The 19,124-nt window shown below is 39.2% G+C and overlaps 1 protein-coding gene across 4 annotated transcripts in view; it reads left to right on the top strand.

Moving 5' to 3' along the window:
- The window catches only part of Clbn (Nuclear export mediator factor NEMF homolog Clbn), a 94,156-nt gene that overhangs the window by 53,378 nt on the left and 21,654 nt on the right, over positions 1-19,124 (top strand). For 2 of the 4 annotated variants that reach the window (XM_083137778.1, XM_083137777.1), the window contains exons 2-6: positions 7,647-7,719; positions 12,894-13,065; positions 16,366-16,568; positions 18,170-18,306; positions 18,901-19,064. In XM_083137778.1, the coding sequence (XP_082993904.1) occupies positions 7,647-7,719; positions 12,894-13,065; positions 16,366-16,568; positions 18,170-18,306; positions 18,901-19,064 (749 nt within the window). Of the gene's footprint in view, positions 1-5,335; positions 5,497-5,696; positions 5,716-7,646; positions 7,720-12,893; positions 13,066-16,365; positions 16,569-18,169; positions 18,307-18,900; positions 19,065-19,124 lie in introns of those variants that run through there. The other 2 variants (XM_083137779.1, XM_083137780.1) reach the window with 2 other exon arrangements.

The following is a 19,124-nucleotide window of genomic DNA, read 5'->3' as shown; positions in this document are numbered from 1 at the left end:
AAATAAACCAAATCAATCATTTATATATTTCTATATTACGCCGCTTTTCTACCTCTTGGATTAAATGCAATGATGAGGATAAATGATGAGCAGAAGGGATGGCGATGGGACAGACATGATACAACCATACTTGTCCAAGGTCCGAACCTTGGACCTCTGGTTTCGTAGCGTGTTATACTCAGTGGAATTCTTAGGGAGAAAAACTGTAAAAGTAGGGTGAAAAGAAGCAAAATTGTACGATGCATAAAAAGCTATGTTTAGTTCTTCTAATAGCTTCCAATTATCGAGTTCGTGTTTTAAGTCCACTTTATGCACAGTAAGGCTAATCGGGGACCCAAGCCACTATGTGCCTGCACCGGGTATCGAACCCGGGACCCCTTGATTACAAGGCGACGACGCTACCACTGCGTCATCGAGGAGGCCGAGAAAAACTTAAAATTAGTCAGTAAAATTAATATTGAGGGACAAGGCCTGCGAAGAGTTCTTTCATTCGGTTGCGCGTGGTCATCACATCGAGTCCCATAGTTTCGAGAGCAGAATTTTCTTCCACATCGCTTTCAAGTATTTCCCAAATTGTCCTCAAGATGTTGGAACAGCACAGAAAGTTTGGAACTAATACAAGCAGGCACGTACCCAGGGAAGGGGCTCGGGGGCTGCAGACCTTTCCCGAAATCCTACAAATATCTGATTTTAATTATGTGTAGCAGTAATTAAATTTACTTCATTAACAGGATTAAACATCTTGTATATGGTTAGTTGCAATATACCAAGAAATTCATCTTCAGCGCATTTACCCCTCCCCCCAACCTTTTCGTCTTTAGATGGTGGCTGCCGATAAGGGATTGGCCCCTTCCGAAATCAAATTCTGGCTACCGGCCTGACCACCAGGGATCGAACCTTGAACCTTTCAATTGATTGATTAATTGAACTGGTGTTTTAAGTCCACTTTATGCACAGTAAGGCTAATCGGTACTGGACCTACAGTTTAAAGTGAGATCCGAACTACTATGTGCCTCCATCGGGAATCGAACCCGGAACCCCTTGTTGAAACTGCCGAACCAAATACGAGAGCGTAATCATTTGAGCGTGTGGGAACTTTGTTTCATCCAGTGCCATCATATATTCAGTTTTCCACACAAAAATAAGATTAATTTTAAGAAATTAGACGTGTGCATAAAATTTCTTATCGTCATTATTTCCCAAGCGAACAATCAGATACCATAGTAGACTCGGGACCGCTCTATACAATAGTGTTTAACGCGGTCGCCTTGAACTAAGACATACCGCATTCGATTCAGTTATGAACTATATACATGAGATACCTAGCATGAACTCATTACGCACAAATTTCATATTTGCACATACTTGTAAACCTGGTTCCAGCACTTTATATCTAAAACCACGGAAAAGGGTTTTATCTACTTCTCAATTTTCTTCGAGCAAATTTACAAATCTAAGGACTAAATAACATTGTTTTTTTGTATCAGCCATTAAGTTAATGAGTTCATTTTGCATTTAGATTCCCGAATAATGGCTGTGGATTTGCGAGACTGTTGGGGTCTACAAAAGAAAATTATGTTCCTTTCCAATTTATTGATTGATTGATGTGGTGTTTTAAGTCCATTTTATACACAGTAAGGCTAATCGGGACTGGTTCTACAGTGTAAAGTGGGATCCGAACCACTATGAGCATCCACCGGGTATCGAACCCGGAACCCCTTGATTACCAGGCAACGATTCTACCATGCTCCACCGAGAGGCCCTTGCTCCTTTCCTTTCCAAGACTATATATATATATATATATATATATATATATATATATATATATATATATATATATATATTATATATATAGTATGTATACAGTATAGGCCTATGTGGTGTATAAATAGTTTGTTAATTTATAATAGTTTGATAGAAAATATCTTACGTTTGGGCCCCCCCAAACTGATCAACCTAGCTACGTCCCTGCTGGTTGAAGATCTCCACGCTTAGAGATGACGAAAGAAATGGACATTTCCACTTTGACATGAAAAACGTTTTAAATCCATTCATTTTACAGATAATGACACAAACATGAGACGTGCAAAATATCTCGGCGATATTTGTTTCGGTTCTCGAGAAACACGCCTTCAAACACCGCTGAAATTCACCTACTACGTCACGGATTTGAAAACGTCCTCTCCACAGACAGGAGGTCCTCTGACGTCATCACTTAGAAATGCGTGTAGGCGGGGCTTCCGCTCGTCCCGTCAACTTAGCATGAGTCACGGAATCGACAGCAAATTCACTTGTTACTGTGTAAAACAAGTATCTTACAACTTCCAGTGCAAAAATCTGTGCTCCATTTCTTGGAGATGAATTATGCCCTAGCAGTATAGTAGTATTTACCATAATTCAGCCCCTCAGTAGAGAGTTTTCCCATTAGGGTGACAAAGCAAACCTTGTAACAGTCAATGGCTGAACACGTGAACAGCCTTGTTCAGTGCGAATACATAGGTTAGTTCTGACTGGCAAGAACTTAATGTTATAGGAATGCCTTTTCTGGAATTACAATTATTTTCGTCATAATATTTTCTTCACAAATTTTAAGATAATGCTTTTAGAACACACTGGTTTACACGCCAATTTCTACAATATAAGAGGTGATATGGTATAAAAAGGTACGGTGAGTTTTTAAATTTCCTGCAGTAAATGACAGTTTTCTTCAGTTAATATATATATATATATATATATTGCAAATTTTTGTATTTAGCCTACTTTTACGTCGCTTTTCCGTTCACTTTGTTTAACTGCAACGATGAGAACGGATGGTTAATTTATTATGTATCATCTCTAACATCACATTTCTTCCCACTTTTGGCTAATCGCTACAATGAAGATGAATAACTACAAGCAGTATTCGAAGTCGGGATGCAGGAGTACCCCCCCCCCCCCCCCACACACACACACACTACCACCAACTGCACAATCTAAGTATCACCCAAGCTGCCATGCTTAGAGACGAACTTTTTGTTCTGTCTCATCTTATTTTGAAAACATTTACTTGTCCCATCTCCTTTTATGAGACGAGACGGAACATGCCTCGTCTCGTGAGCAACACTAACATTAACAATAGAAGCATCTCCCTAGCTGTCCCCAAAGTCTCGAGCAAACATCCTCCCATGTAACAATTTCCAGTTCAATGAAATGTCACTCACAAGGAAACAGTCATGCCCAGGTCGAGAGTCAAACCTGGAACATGCGACTTCCTCAGATAAATCATGAATTTTGTGTATAATAATTACAACGCCAGTTCATTCCTGGTAATTCTGAATCTGCAGTTTGGTTTGCATATATAAGTAGGATAATATTTAGTTTTCGAGGGCTGTACCGTCGAAACGAGGAGTCAAAATAAATATAATAAAAAGAAAGTGTTTTTTTTTGTATTTATAATGATAAGCCTTTGCATACGTGTTAATTCTATATTTGACTTGAGACGAGAACGAGAAATGCCCTCCCAAACCGAGACGGATGTTTATAAATTGAGACGAGACTGTCAATGAGACATTTACAAATAAACACGAGACAGACATTTACAACTCTCAACGAGAACGAGACCAAGGCTGCCATGTCTCGTCTCGATAAGATCCTTAGTGGTGAAGTTGTGAACCAACCAATTAATGAGTTCGGGGTAACGAGATGAGGCGGCTTTTTTCGCAGTACAAAATTCAAAATAATTATATCGTACCATTTCAGTATGGGACATGATGGTATGCGATATTGTTATGCACATGGACGTATATATAGTTCACGGGGAGGAGGGATGGATCAACATTTGGTATGATTAGGGTTGCTTTATTTCGTAAGTGAAAATCTGTTCATCTTGTGTCACTACGTTTTTAAGAACCAAATTTCTTTAATATGATTCGAGGGGGAAAAATAACTGATTTGACAGTCTCAATGCAGTTTCATATCGCAGAAATTCCGAAACTATCAGGAAATTGCAGATATTGGTCTGCAGTCCCATCTGGTGTGTGGAATTACGAAATTTCCTTCCCATCCGTATCCCGTCCTATACGTCTCTAATTTAAGAGAATGAAATAAGTCCGAAGGAATTTTTTATGATCAAGCGGATAAAACAAGGAAACTGGTAATTTTAGTGAACCAAAAAAAGAGGGGGGGTTGGACCCGTTGAATCCCCCTTAAATACGCCCATGGTTATACACATTATTTCCTTGTAATGATTATACATGAACTAAGTATAGATATGTACTGTGCAACTAATGTAATCTTCTATAAAAAAAAACTCTTATCTGCACAAAAATATTTGATCATAATTTGCACAACAGAAATGGAACACAAACTGAAATTGCTTTATGGAAAAGAAAGTTAAATAGGCTTTATAAATAAAGTGAAGAATGTGAAAATTCCTATTTTGCACTACATAGGTTACGGTAAATATCGATAAATGTAAGTTTAGAAAATATTTTTGAGTGTCTGGTCAGCAACCAATTTTATAAGCAATATTTTTCGCATGGCCTGAGAACACACACGCAGCTGAACCCTTTCATTTATCTTCCACGTGAGCAGCACGGATATTTCATAGAAGAATGATCATTACAAAGCATAGCTTTCCTTTCTCCTATCGCTCCTTCTTCCATTATTTAAATCGGTACAAATTTGTAAAACTGCTGCACGTGTTCGCTCACCGTGGGCTACCCATCCGGAACTGGACGCTCGAAGCAGACGACAAACGAGCTCTCCCTAAGGAGTGACGTAGTAACATGGCGACGGCGTGTTTTCAGCGCAACGCTAGCCTCGCAACTTTGGAAGACTCGTTTCTGCCTTAAACTGGACGCAGAGAAACGCGAGAACTTGCAGGCTTCAATTTTCCAAGGTGTAGTTTTTAAAATTGTTGTAAAAAAAATTGAGTGGAAATGTCCATTGTGGGAGGGAGATCGGCAGTCGGTAGGTATGCCTAGGCCCTTCATGGGCTGTTGCGCAACGGATTATATTATTATTAGATTATGATTGACATTGCTTGAAAATGTGAATTTTCATTCCGGAAATGCAAAAATAATCATGGAAAAGGGGGGAGGCATAGTGGTATAGAGTTGTATTCAAGACTTTTTGTGTTGGGAAAGTTACCCGACTCGGGAAATGGAAACTTTTCTATATTCTGAATGTCAGAATTTTAAAATTTCCGGTCCCGATCCAAAATTATCGGTCCCATAACTTGTCCTCGGAAAAACATGTGAAAAAAAGAAGAAAAGGTGTGACTTTTATTCACAGATTACAGACATCAGTACACTGTTGCCCCCTATCGTCTTTGGTTGGAACATAATCTGTGCCTATACATCTTATCTGTGTGTGTCTGTGTGCTGTGGATTATGATTCCAGTAATAGACGAGCAATGTGGAGTAGGTACAGCTTAGAGAAATACTAGATATTTTTTGAATCAATGATATATTGATCCGTATTTTCTACACTGGGCGAATGGTGCAATCGACAAAGGTAAATAGAACATATTTTATTTTTAATAATTTTTTTTGGGTTGTCATTCAAAAATAACGCAGCATGATTTGTTGGCAGCTGACTTGTATACGTTCTGTATAATTTGACTCAGTTGGTGTGTATTATTGGTTTTAACGTGTGAATTACAAAGTTCACTTCTTGTTACATTTTTATGAAATAGAGACAACTGACATGATATACTTGGTCTTTAAGTAAAAGGTAAATCACACAAAGTAGTAATTCCCCTTAACATTGATACATACAATAAAAACATTATTAGTAACTTATATTATTATCTCAAAATATGCTATGATTAATGATTTACTGTATTCAGGAAGACAGAATTTATGCATTCTCCATGTATTCAAATTATGTTTTTCTGCTTGTAACAGAATATTTCACATTCTGATGAATCAGTCTGTACATTGACTATCAGGTAATTGCAATAGAATTCATCTTTCTAGGTAGATGAATTAATTAATACAGTACTTCCCACTGTAATGTTTCAAGTTTGAAAAATTGCATCATAGTAAACATTTGGTATTGTCTACTGTCATAGAATAACATATTTCCTTTTCCTATGTAATAAATGGGCCCAAGTTCCTTTTGTTTTATTGCGATTTGATCATGTTACATGTGCAATTTTTACATGGTTCGGTTTCGATTTACGTCTGTTAACGCATACTGCAGAGTTTTAGTGATTACTTACTGTGTGTTTCCTTGACACTGGTTTTTCACTTCCCAATATGCTTTTGTAGTTAGTTTAGTTCCCTTAATATTTTCATAATGACCCTAAATGCTTTTGTTGTTAGATTAGGCAGGTCACGTTTAGTTCTCTTAGCACTACAATAAGATCCCTTAATGCTTTCTACTACTGATAACTGCCAAAAGGTTTAGATTCTACCTTCTACCAATGGAGAATTCCTTGTCCATAGGAAGCATGCATGCATGCATGCTTGCGTAAGGTAATTTTTAAGTTTTTCTTCCAACGTAAATAACTTTTTTCAAAATCCAAACCGTGCTCATTACTTTAAGGAAGGTTCAAATTTTGTGTGACAATGATTTCCAAAATTCTACGATAATTAGTCTTTCTGTTGGGAGAATTTGAAAAAATTAAAACAATCAGAACTGTTACTGATTTTCCACTTTGAGCAATGTGTAGGATTAAATAATAAACTGTATATTTTTGATTGGACAGAACATGTAAAGATGCAATGTAGGAAAGCTTATGGAACACTTAAGAATCTGAATCGTTTCCGTGACTTCCTCCCTGCGGAATGCAAGCTAAGACTCATCCAAGCATTAATCTACGCATTGTTCGACTATTGTGATAATGTTTACGGCTCTCAACTCTCGCAAAAGCTCAGTAAAAAACTACAAATGGTGCAAAATGCAGGCTTCCGATACATTTTTCAAGCAAAAAGATCCAATCATATTATTCCATTCTTAAATAATTATCAGGTTCTTACCATCGCAAACAGAAGGAAGTTGCACTATCTCTGTTTTATGTGCCACATACTGACAGAAGGTAAACCGCAGTACCTGTTTGAGAAGATGCATTCCCGTAGGAAAATCAATCAGTATGTTACCCGTAAGCAGCACAACTTCGATTTACCCCATCACTCTACCACGGCCTACAAATCATCTTTCTCTTTTTCGGCTCCCAAAGCATGGAATGCATTGCCTGCAAATATCGCTAGTGTAAACAACCCATTGAATTTCAAAGGTGAAATAAAAGATCTGTTGTTAATGGAACAATGGCAGAGTCGGGGCACATACTGAAGGTATCAAGTCACTCACTATAAGGAATTGTATTATTATTACTATTGTCTTTTGTATTTCTAGTTACTTTTTTTTTGTATGCAACTAATTCCTATGTATTTTTTCTTCATTTTTTTGTATCTCTGTATTTTTATTTTTTACGTTTAGCTTACTGTTCCATAAGTTTATATCATCTCATATGTATTATCATATTGACAAGGGTTAGGTGGCAGAGCAGCCCTTGGCTGAACCTCGCCCGCTTAATAAAGAAAATTTATTAATATTATTAAATACAAAAAATTGTAATACCAGACACACATGTGTTAAGATTGTGTTTAAATTAACTGAGTTTATGTGCTTGAACTTATTATTTCTTTTGTTTCTAACAGAATTGAAAGTTATCAAGATGAAGACCAGATTTAGTACATATGACTTGGTGTGCAGTATAACAGAGCTCCAGAGGTGAGTTTTTTTACTTGTTATGGCAAGTAATTAAAATACTATTGACTGTTGACACTGCAGCGATCGCATGGATCACAATAGTGATCATGCAGCAGTTATTTGAAATTATTCATTCTTGACTTGTTTATTAGAGCTCATATTTTAGTGGACCACAATAGTGATCCATGCGACCATTGACAGGAGTGTTTTTGGTAACAGTTCGTTATATCGGAGACACATTTCTTCATTTTTACAGAAGAAACTACTCACGGGAATGAGTTTCTCTAAGCTTTCCAACATTCATCGAGGTATTTTCTTTCATCGTGGAGTATATTCGACCAGGAAATCATGTATTTTTCAACAGAAATATCTCACTGACGCACAATTGCCATTGCTTTCGCTATGTGAACTGCATGCTGTGTACGTTTGATGACGTAAGCCCCTGTCAGTGTTTCCAACCCCCTTTTTTTTCACTATACTTGCCTAACCTAACCTTATTGGAAATGGTTCGTGGGGCTATCCGTCAGCTACCCGTGCATAATGTAAAATTTTCACAAATGATGAACACGATAGTAGGTATTTTTCGGTGAAGGTTGGAAACACTGTATACCAGAGCGTGAGTCGAAATGTGCCTGCCATATTGTGTGTTACAGAAGCGAAGAAAGGAATCAAAAAAATCACTCTGTATGTGAAAAATTGTGTTTGTTTTCATGTAAAAAGCATAATGACACCTTGAACTATGTTCCGCAATACACAATTGTTAAGTGTGAACCACGCGAAACACAAAACATCCGATTTTAATGTGTCTCCGATATAACGAACTGTTACCGTGTTTTTAGGATACGTGGTATTTCTTTCATATATATATATATATGTATGTGTTTCTTAAATATGTTATAAATATAGGCCTATGAAGTGCACGTGTAAGATTCTAATATTTTTATTTTTGTTTGGTTTAATCACATCCAAATGTAATGCATTAGACTTAAAATTTCCTCCCTACTGTAATTTTTCGAGTGAAATAACTCCTTTTTTTTCGAACAAGTTTCTTGGGTTACGAGCTAGCTTAAAGCGGCATTAGCTTCCAAAATTTCGAGCATATACAGGTTTGTTTTGTTGCGCCAAGGTTTAATATGATGACATTCCCTGATGAGAGCAATGTATGCACTCGAGACGTTTGAAGCTAATGTCGATTTAACCTGGTAGGTGACCCGAGAACGTTTCTTCAAATCACATCGCCAAGAAAGCTACAATTCCTATTATGATTTTTTGTTAAGTGCACCAGAATACTTCAAAAAAGAATATTCTTGCTATAAAACCAGAGAAAGTTTGACCAATAATGGGTGAAATGGACACGAGTTTTTTTTGTTTTTTTTTGACGCGACCACTGCAATGTTAATGGCAGATGAAAATGTTATTTATGTTGGTATTATTTCATTATTCAATATTAATTTTGTAATTGCTTTCATGAAGATTTAGTCTTACTCATTGTAAAGTGCACCTATGTAATTACATGTCTATATGTAAAAAAAGAAACATGTCAAAGGTCTTAGGTTTGAACACTGGGCAAGGCATGGTTGTATCATTTGGTTTGTCTCATCAGTTCATCTGATACAATTAACCCAAGAGATAGAAAAGTGAAGTAACCAGGATAGAAATACAGGGTGTTTCTAAAGGTCGTTTACAACGCTTGGGAGGTGATTCCTCACACGAAAACAAGCAAAAAGTCTAAGTTCCATTTTTACGACTGAGGCTTCGTTTCCGAGATAGGAGCCTCGCAAAAGGTGACAAACTGAACGTCACACCTGACTGGGACGAATACTATAACAGATAGAGAGGCGGTTCCAAGGGAATCATAAAGGAATCGTATGTGCTCAGTCCGGAAGTCACTATGAAAAGTTCACTGCACGCATGCGCAATGGAGTCCTCAAAGGAATGGGGGATTTCCAGCAAGAACAATACATGGAAAGGGTATGTAACGCAGCAAGAAGGACCGTGACAATGAGAAATGCGTTCAAGACAACACATCCCGACCTCAAACATCAAAACATGAGCACCGAACACAAAATCCGAAAAGTTGATCACGGTTGCATACCCCAGTTACACGCGAGGAATGAACGAATCATGTCATGTTGCATACGAGAGACACATTACTCCACCAGGAGGAGGGAAAGAAAAACACAATATCAGATGATTGCGACAACGTGTATTTTTACACGCGACAACTACGTAATATCCCCCCCCCCCACACACACACACAACAAACAGCAAATGCTACAATGTCTTATGCACAGACAGTGCGTTGCACTGTACACCAACTGAAGATGTCACTTTCACCACACAAAGGGGGTGGTGAGCAATACCAAAAGTGTTCGCACGCGATCATTGTGACGTAAAAGAGACCAGTTTTGGAAGCGCTGCACAGGCAAGTCTGGCTCTCGTAGTCTACGTTTGACTTTCATGACTGATGTTCCCGCGAGTGGAGCTCGAAGGGTTGGTTCTCTCCGGCAGTCGTTCCAGTCATGTTACATGTGCTGGGATATGATCAGCAGTTCGCTCTAGGTTGTCATACACATTGAAGAGTACTAGTATGTTGTATTGAAAGAAGTTGACGTGGTGGAGTGGGCAAGTCAAGTATCGCTACAATTGGTCTGTGGTGTTCGTACGGTGATACGACCAATTTGTGCAGTGTGCCAGTGTTAAACAAAAACGATACTTTGCAGTTCCAGCTCCCTATTACACAGATGGCTGCGTATACGACCCAGCAGCTAGCAGACATGCATCTCATGTATGGGGAGGCACGTGGTAATAACCGTAAGGCAAGGCGTCTTTATGGAGAACGCTTTCCACATAGACGTTTACCGTCTCACACCTTTTTTCAGGTAGTGGACAGTCGACTGCGTAAAACAGGGTCAGTGTTACCACCGCGGCAAGAAGTTGGAAAACCCCGAAGTGTACGCACACATCAGTTTACAGAAGATGTGTTAACAGCGGTCGCAGAACATCCTGGCACCAGTACGCGAGTGCTTGCTCGGGCACGAAACACGTCTCATGTGAATGTTTGGCGAGTGTTGTCAGAGGAAGGAATGCACCCTTTTAAACTGCAGAAAGTACAAGAACTGTTACCTCGTGACTTTCGCCCTCGTATGGAGTTTTGCCAATGGTTGTTGCATCAGCTGGACACAAACCCTCACTTCGGGGCAAACGTATTGTGGACAGATGAAGCCATTTTCACCAGGATGGATGTCTTCAATAGTAGAAACAGTCATGTATGGGACTTTGACAACCCACATGCACTTTTTGTGGCCCATCACCGGCACAGGTTTTCAGTGAATGTGTGGTGCGGGATAGTACATGATCATTTAATTGGACCATACATTCTCCCTGTTCGCCTGAATGGTCGCACGTATCATGCATTTCTTAGTCAGGTTCTGCCTGAACTGTTGGGAGACCGTACCTTTGGCACTGCAGCAAGAAAGGTGGTACCAACAAGATGGGGCACCAGCTCATTTCGATCGTAATGTACGACATTTCCTGCATGACGTGTTTCGCAATTCATTGGTAGGGATGAGCCTGTGCCTTGGCCACCGAGGTTGCCAGATCTCAACCCTCTCGATTTTTTCTTATGGGGAGAAATGAAAACCCTCGTATACGACACACCTGTCACATCAGCTGAGGACCTCGTTGCTCGCATCAAGGTCGCCGCCGCGACTGTACAGATCGACCACAAGGAAAAAAACCTTGGGACGAAAAGTCCCCGCGGAGCTTTCCCTTCTTCCCTCCACCTCGGGCCATAAGGAAGCATGGTCCACTCTCCCGGTGCACAGGAGTCGCGGGTCTGCGCAGGTTGTTTTGCTTGTGGTTCCACTATAGCAGATACACCTGGCTTGTTTGCTCGTACTCGACAATCCTTGATTCGTCGCTGTCATCTCTGCGTAGAAGTAAACGGCAGACATTTTGAAAACCGTCTGTGATTATTGCCCTCGGCAAATCTCAGTGAGAACACTCTTGGTATTGCTCCCCACCCCCATTGTGTGGTGAAAGTGACATCTTCAGTTGGTGTACAGTGACAGGGACTGTCTGTGCGTAAGATATTGTAGCATTTGTTGTTTGTTGTGTGTGTGTGGGGGGGATATTACGTAGTTGTCGCGTGTAAAAATACACGTTGTCGCAATCATCTGATATTGTGTTTTTCTTTCCCTCCTCCTGGTGGAGTAATGTGTCTCTCGTATGTCACATGACATGATTCGTTCATTCCTCGCGTGTAACTGGGGTATGCAACCGTGCTCAACTTTTCGGATTTTGTGTTCGGTGCTCATGTTTTGATGTTTGAGGTCGGGATGTGTTGTCTTGAACGCATTTCTCTTCGTCACGGTCCTTCTTGCTGCGTTACATACCCTTTCCATGTATTGTTCTTGCTGGAAATCCCCCATTCCTTTGAGGACTCCATTGCGCATGCGTGCAGTGAACTTTTCATAGTGACTTCCGGACTGAGCACATACGATTCCTTTATGATTCCCTTGGAACCGCCTCTCTATCTGTTATAGTATTCGTCCCAGTCAGGTGTGACGTTCAGTTTGTCACCTTTTGCGAGGCTTCTATCTCGGAAACGAAGCCTCAGTCGTAAAAATGGAACTTAGACTTTTTGCTTGTTTTCGTGTGAGGAATCACCTCCCAAGCGTTGTAAACGACCTTTAGAAACACCCTGTATAAGTAGGACAATTTGCGTTTTCTTTGCATTGAACAACCCTCAGTTATGGATGCCAAGAATACAAAATAAAATAGAGATTACATTTCACATGGGTAATGTTATCCATTGCAATACCATTGCAGTGCTTGCTATCTTCTTGTACTCAACTAGTGCTGAGTTCAATTCAAAATGAGGATGGGCCTGCCCCCATGGCAGAGTGGTTAGCACATCGTGGTACGAAGCCAAGGGTCCCGGGTTCGAATCCCAACCTGGGCATGGGTGTTTGTTAGCACTCATCCTCATCTTCGCAATTAGTCAAAAGTGGCACAAAAGCGAAGTAAAATGATTCAAATCAAAATGAGGAGGCATTCTAGTTTCTTGGTTCCCTCTTGAATTGTAGATCCAGTTTATGACAAGCCTATGAAGTGGAGCACCAAGCATTGCAAGGATGTTTTACTACTGCTCTTCTGAATATTTCTTATTATATTTTCTCTCTCATTTTCAGGTTGATAGGCATGAGGGTGTCCCAGGTATATGACATAGACCACAGAACTTATTTGTTTAAGCTTCAGAGGTCGGAGGAGAAAGCTGTTCTGTTGTTGGAGTCTGGAAACCGAATGCACACAACTGCTTTCGAATGGCCCAAGAATGTAGCACCATCTGGATTCTCCATGAAGGTTTGTCTATAATGCTGACTTGTTTAACTAAGTAACATGATAGTTTGTATCTTGAAGCGGTTTACAGCCAGCTCTTTTGACTTTGTGCGTTAAGTAGTTCACTTTCAATCTTGCCACTGAAGTTCTCAGGTTCGGATCCCTGCCTGGGCATGGATATTCTTTGCGAGTGTCCCTTCATGAATTTTACATAATCATCATTCATCCTAATCATTATAATTGTCCAAAACTGGCAAGGGATAGAAATGGAAATTATTTGATTGATTGAAGTTGAATTTTATTGCATTTCTTCCATTTGCTTTTTTAGTAGTTCATGAAGCATGAAAATAGATGAGTAAATAATGTCCTGGGACATTCCACGAAAAGATGTCCTACTCCATGTGAATTAAAAAACAAAAACATGAATCAATCCAAGAGTTATTATTGTTTGTAATTGCGTTAAATGTTTGTGAATGCATGTAATTTACATATTGCACCCACAAAAATTATTAGCATCTGTAGCCTATGTGCTTCACAGACAAATGAAGTCAAACTTTTCTATGCCGGCCCCCGCTGCAGAGTGCACATTGCCCTGCGCTGCCATGGGTTCCGGGTTTGAATCCTGGCCTGTGCATGATGTTTGTGAGTGTCCCATTCATCAATTTCATCATATCATCACTCATCCCCATCTTGGCAAATTAGCCAAAAGTGACACAAAAAGTGAAATAAAGTAAAGAAAGTCTATCAGTCAAACAGGTTTACTCATTAATGCTTTTCATGCATTCGGGCTGTCATCATACTCAATATTTTTTTTCCTGTGTTATACCAGACACCACAAGTTACTTCCTTCATTCTATGAAAACAGTGCATTATGAATATTTTAATCCAATCGCATGTCTAGAACTTTACATATTGTGTGTAAACATCACACACATAATGCTGTAATGCCCCTGCTGTGTAAATTACTTAGTACTTTTAAATTCACTGATCTTGTAGATTTTAAACAAAATGGTACATATAAAAGCAGAAAAGTGCTTTGCAACTCAGCAGGTTAAAAAAATAATCAATGCCTTTTTTTTGGCATGTGTTACATATAGCAGTTTAACAGAATTTCATATAATTTAACAGCGTTCATTAATATCAATTTGAGTCATTTTATTTAAAAAAAAAATAAGCCTCCCTACAGTAAATATTATCACCATGTACTGGTTCCTAGATAAGGTAATGGATATTTATCATCGGTTCATTCAGTGAATTCTCATTAACCTAGAGAATTAGAAAAATGTAAGTGGGCCAATCCATGAGTTCCGGGTGTGACAATCCCACCCTTCAAATCTAAATATTTTGTGAACAAAGACATTGAGCTCATCCAGATCATCATTATAGTTTCAGAATGAAGATATTGTTACTGTCCTGAAGAGTGATGTCTCTGAACACCGTTGTTTTGGGGCAATTTAGGAATAACAAGTTCCTGGTGTCACTCTCACTTACCACCACAAAACTTGAAAACTGTGTATTTTTACAACTTTTTTATCCATCATATTAGGTGCATCCACAAAGTAAGTTTCCCTGGGGTCGTGCACAAAAAGGAAACATTATTTCATTCAACAATTTATTGCCACAGATACAGCACTTGTCAACATAATTCTTCCGGAATTCAGGCCCTTGTCATAGCATGAGACTAACTTCTGTATACCTGCGTCGTAGAAGTCCATCGCCTGGATGCCGAACCACTGTGTGACAGCCGTCTGAACCTCTTCGTCGCTGTGAAAATATTGACCAGACAGGAACTTTTTCAGGTGGAAGAACAGGTGGTAATCAGTGGGAGCAAGATCCGGGCTGTACGATGGATGATCGAACACCTCCCACCCGAACCTGTCCAGAAGGGCTGCAGTGCACCTAGCCATATGCCGCTTCGCATTGTCGTGCAGCAAGATCACCCTGGCACTGAGCTTACCACGTCACTGTGACTGGACTGCTGCTTGCTTTCTGGGGTGCTGTATGCAACCCACGTTTCATCCCCTGTGATGATCTGGTTGATAAAATCGTCATCATGGTAACGCTGCAGAAATGTCAGCGCTGTGCCCATGCATTTTCCTTTGTGTTCGGGCGTCAGTTGTTTCGACACCCACCGGACACACAATTTCCGGAACAAAAGGCGTTTGGTAACAATGTCGTGCAACAACGGCCGAGAAATCTCTGCGTGAATTGGCTGCTGAGTTCCCTGTTCGTGATGCGACGATCCTCCAATATGCACTGCTGCACCTGCTCCACAAGCTTGTCCATAACGGCTGCCTACTGCGCTCGTCGTCATGCACATTTTGCCAGCCTTCAGTAAATGTCCTGCACCAATGACGTGCCATCTGCTTGCTCATGACGTCTGGCCCATACACCTGGCACAGCTGACGATGAATTTTGATCGGCTGTATGTTTTGTGTGTTCAAGAACTTGATCAACGAACGAACCTCGCACGCGGCGGGAGATGGAATAAGAGCTGCCATGTTTCATTGTGCTGCCGCGTTGCTACTAAGGACTCTCGCGAGACAACTTCTAGAGCATTCACTAGCCAGGGTATGTGCCTCTCACGCATGCGCAAAGCCAGTTTCAATACGCATGGCCTGCCACCTGTGGGTGAGTGGGAAACTTACTTTCTGGGAGAGGAATGTAAATTGCAACCTTTGGTCTCATGACTTTTATTCCAGTGAAAGCATTTTTATTTTTACTGTTATTAATTTTTAAAATAGTTCCGGGTGTGACCTATGTGAATAGCTCATTAATTAATTCCATTTAATACCATATTACTCACCTAATACTTAACTGAACAATATCAAAGGGGAAAAGAACCTTCTGAACTCATAAATTATAATAATATTAATGAAGCTTATTTGTGGAAATTACAAATTTATTGAACATTGCTTATACACTCAATTCTTAATGTAAAAAGACAATCTTTATCACATTTTCCACTTTGTTAATCTGAATTCTTAAAGCCATTCAAGGACATGTAAATATCAAATTACTAACTATTTAGTGTCCTGCACTAAGCTAAAGTTTAAGTTTAATGTTGTTTGAGTAGTATTTTGACTGATTTTAATTTTTGAGTGGTAGGATCACTTTGTCATGGATTGGCGCAACTAAGATATGGTAGGAAAACTTACACCTTCTAAATATCAACTCATCTTTCATGGTTCTTAATAACTTTTTCCACATTTAACCAGGTTTTCCTGTATGGAGTGTCTCTATGTCTTGTCCTGACTTTTTAAGACCAAAGTATGCCATGATTCAGCACTAATTCTGAACAATGCCTTTTTGCTTTATTTCCAGCTGAGGAAGCATCTGAAAAACAAGAGGCTTGAATCGCTAAAGCAGTTGGGAATAGATCGAATTGTAGATTTGCAGTTTGGCTCAGGAGAAGCAGCTTACCATGTTATGCTTGAACTTTATGATAAGGGAAATATCATTCTGGCTGATTGCAACTATATAATTCTCAATGTTCTCCGACCTCACACAGAAGGTGAAGAAATTAGGTAGTGTTTCTTGTCTTATCTCATCAATGCTCAGGTTTATCTTACTGTTTTAGTGTATTCAATACAAATTGTAGTAGAATAGCATGGTTATTATTATTATTGCTGTATATGGTTTGGTTAAATGTATAATGTAAATCAAGGGGTCCCAGAATCGATACCTAATGGAGGCACATTGCACAGTGGTTCATATACCACTTTAAACTGAAGGTCCATTCCTGATTGGCCTATCTGTGCATAAAGTGGACTTAGAACAAACAAAAAAAACAACTTCAAATGTATAATGTGATAGACATTCATCTGTCGTAAGTAGGAAAGACAGTAAAATTTCAACTTCTGAACTCAACAATTGCATGCATAAGTTTACACATATGTAATTTGGTTTGGTTTGGTTTGAGTTGGTGTTTTAAGTCCACTTTATGCACAGTAAGGCTAATCGGGACTGGACCTACGGTTTAAAGTGGGATCCGAACCACTGTACCATGTGCCTCCACCGGGTATCGAACCCGGGACCCCTTGACTACAAGGCGACGACGCTACCACTGCGCCATCGGGGAGGCCTATATGTAATTTGGCAAATACGGTTGTTGTTTTTTTAAAAAAAAAATTGAGCTTTTTTATGCATTTTGAATATCAGGAGGTTTGTTTTGAGTCCATTTTATGTGCAGGTGGCTAATTGGGACTCAACCTGCAGTTCAAAGTGGGATCTAGACCACTGGGATCGAACCTGGGCCCCTTGATTACAAGGCGTCAACATCAACGATCATGGTGTAGTCATAGTAATGGGATGAACAAGGGTTTATGGGTTTAAATACTGGTGAAGAGTAGGATTCCACTTGAAGCTGTAGATTGTATGTAGAGGGGAAATGTGCAGATTGACAGAACTGTTTCAAAATTTTATAACTAATACAAAATAGTAATTGTAATAAACTGACATTCCTTTTCAGTACATTGCATAGAAAAAGAACTCCTTTATATTACAACTCAAATAACTTCCTGATGATAATCAATGATTGGGTTTAAGGTTTCAGGAGGTTGTTCTTTCTGAGGTTGTTCTGAAACTCCAAACTTAATGTCAATGACATAGTAATGTAGAAATAAATTATAAGCCACAGAAAAGTATGATATTTGATGTTAAATAACTTCTTATGTCACGTGCTGGTAACATTCTTGTTAAAAACACATAAGCAGCATGATACGGGACACTTTAAAAGTTTGTCCGGGCTTTTGACCAGCCCTGATGATGACTCAGAAATGGAGTCGAAAGCTTGGACAAACTTTAAGTGTCTCGTGACATGCTGTCTGTGTTTTTTGTGTTATTTTTAACTATAATATTTGATGTTATTTATTAGTTTTGTGTGGCATGAGTTAATAAGGATTTTTTTAAAAAATATTATTACAATACTAGAATCAAATGACAATAACTTAATGCAAGCCAAATCTGTTCAATGTGTAATGAAGAATTTTAGTGTTTTTGTGCAACCAGAAGACTTTGACTGAATGCCCCCAATAATTTAGTGTATTTTGTCCAAGGTGAGGAAAGTGTGTATGTGTGTGTGCATGTACATATTTATTTAAAGAAAACTCTGCTTATTGTCTTTCAGGTTTGTGGTGAGGGAGAAGTATCCTCTTGACCGAGCTCGTCAGTCTTCTGGTTCTCCATCTTCTGAGAGACTCCATGAAATTCTCGCCAACTCAAAGCAAGGAGATAATCTAAAAAAGATACTCAATCCATGCCTAGGTAAGATACTTAGAAAGGGATAATGTACACATATCTGTTGTCTGGACCAGTACCACTTTAAATGTACGTGTCAATACCTAGACATGACTATTGAAGGTTTTAAAGGTTGTATGTGCATCCCAATCTTTGATTTCTACAATAAAAGTCTTGAAATGATAAACCAGTGTTTGTGTTACCATGATTATGGGATTGCCTCAGTGTAGGTCTAGAAAGAGTTAGTGTTACCGGCAGTAAGAGCAATGGGTTAACTAACTGTACAAGTGATACAATTTTCCTCAGATTTTTACATTTTCCTGGATTTTAAGTTTTTCAGTTTGGTTCCCTGAAAAAGCGTAAAATCCTGGTTCCCCTGTCTTTGTGTTATTTTACATTGTCTTTCTTCTACCTGGCTAATTGTGATGATGAGATGAGTGACGATTACATGAAATTGATGAATTAACGCTCACAAATTACACCCATGTGAGGATTTGAACCCACCACCTTCAGTGGAGAGATCAAATGATAGGTACATAGTGTGTATTGTGAATTACCTTATTACAATCGATATCAATACTGAATCATATCTAAAAATAACAATAATGTACTTTTCTGCAGAGTATGGCGCAGCTGTGATAGACCACGTGTTGCTAAAGGTTGGGTTACCGTCTGGATGTAAGCTAGGCAAAGGATTTGATATATTGGAGGACATACCAAAGCTCCTGTCTGCACTGGATGAAGCAGAGAGGCTGATGGAGATGGCTAGGAAGGAAGTGTCCAAAGTAAGTGTTAAAAGTTACTTAAATAATAACTGCAATAAAGTACTCTTCCACGATATGGAA

The sequence above is a fragment of the Lepisma saccharinum genome, chromosome 16 (assembly GCF_977018435.1).
Source record: "Lepisma saccharinum chromosome 16, izLepSacc3.1, whole genome shotgun sequence".
Taxonomy (NCBI): Eukaryota; Metazoa; Arthropoda; class Insecta; order Zygentoma; family Lepismatidae; genus Lepisma; species Lepisma saccharinum.
Note: the sequence above shows the minus strand (reverse complement) of the source record. Positions and strands in the feature narration are given on the sequence as shown.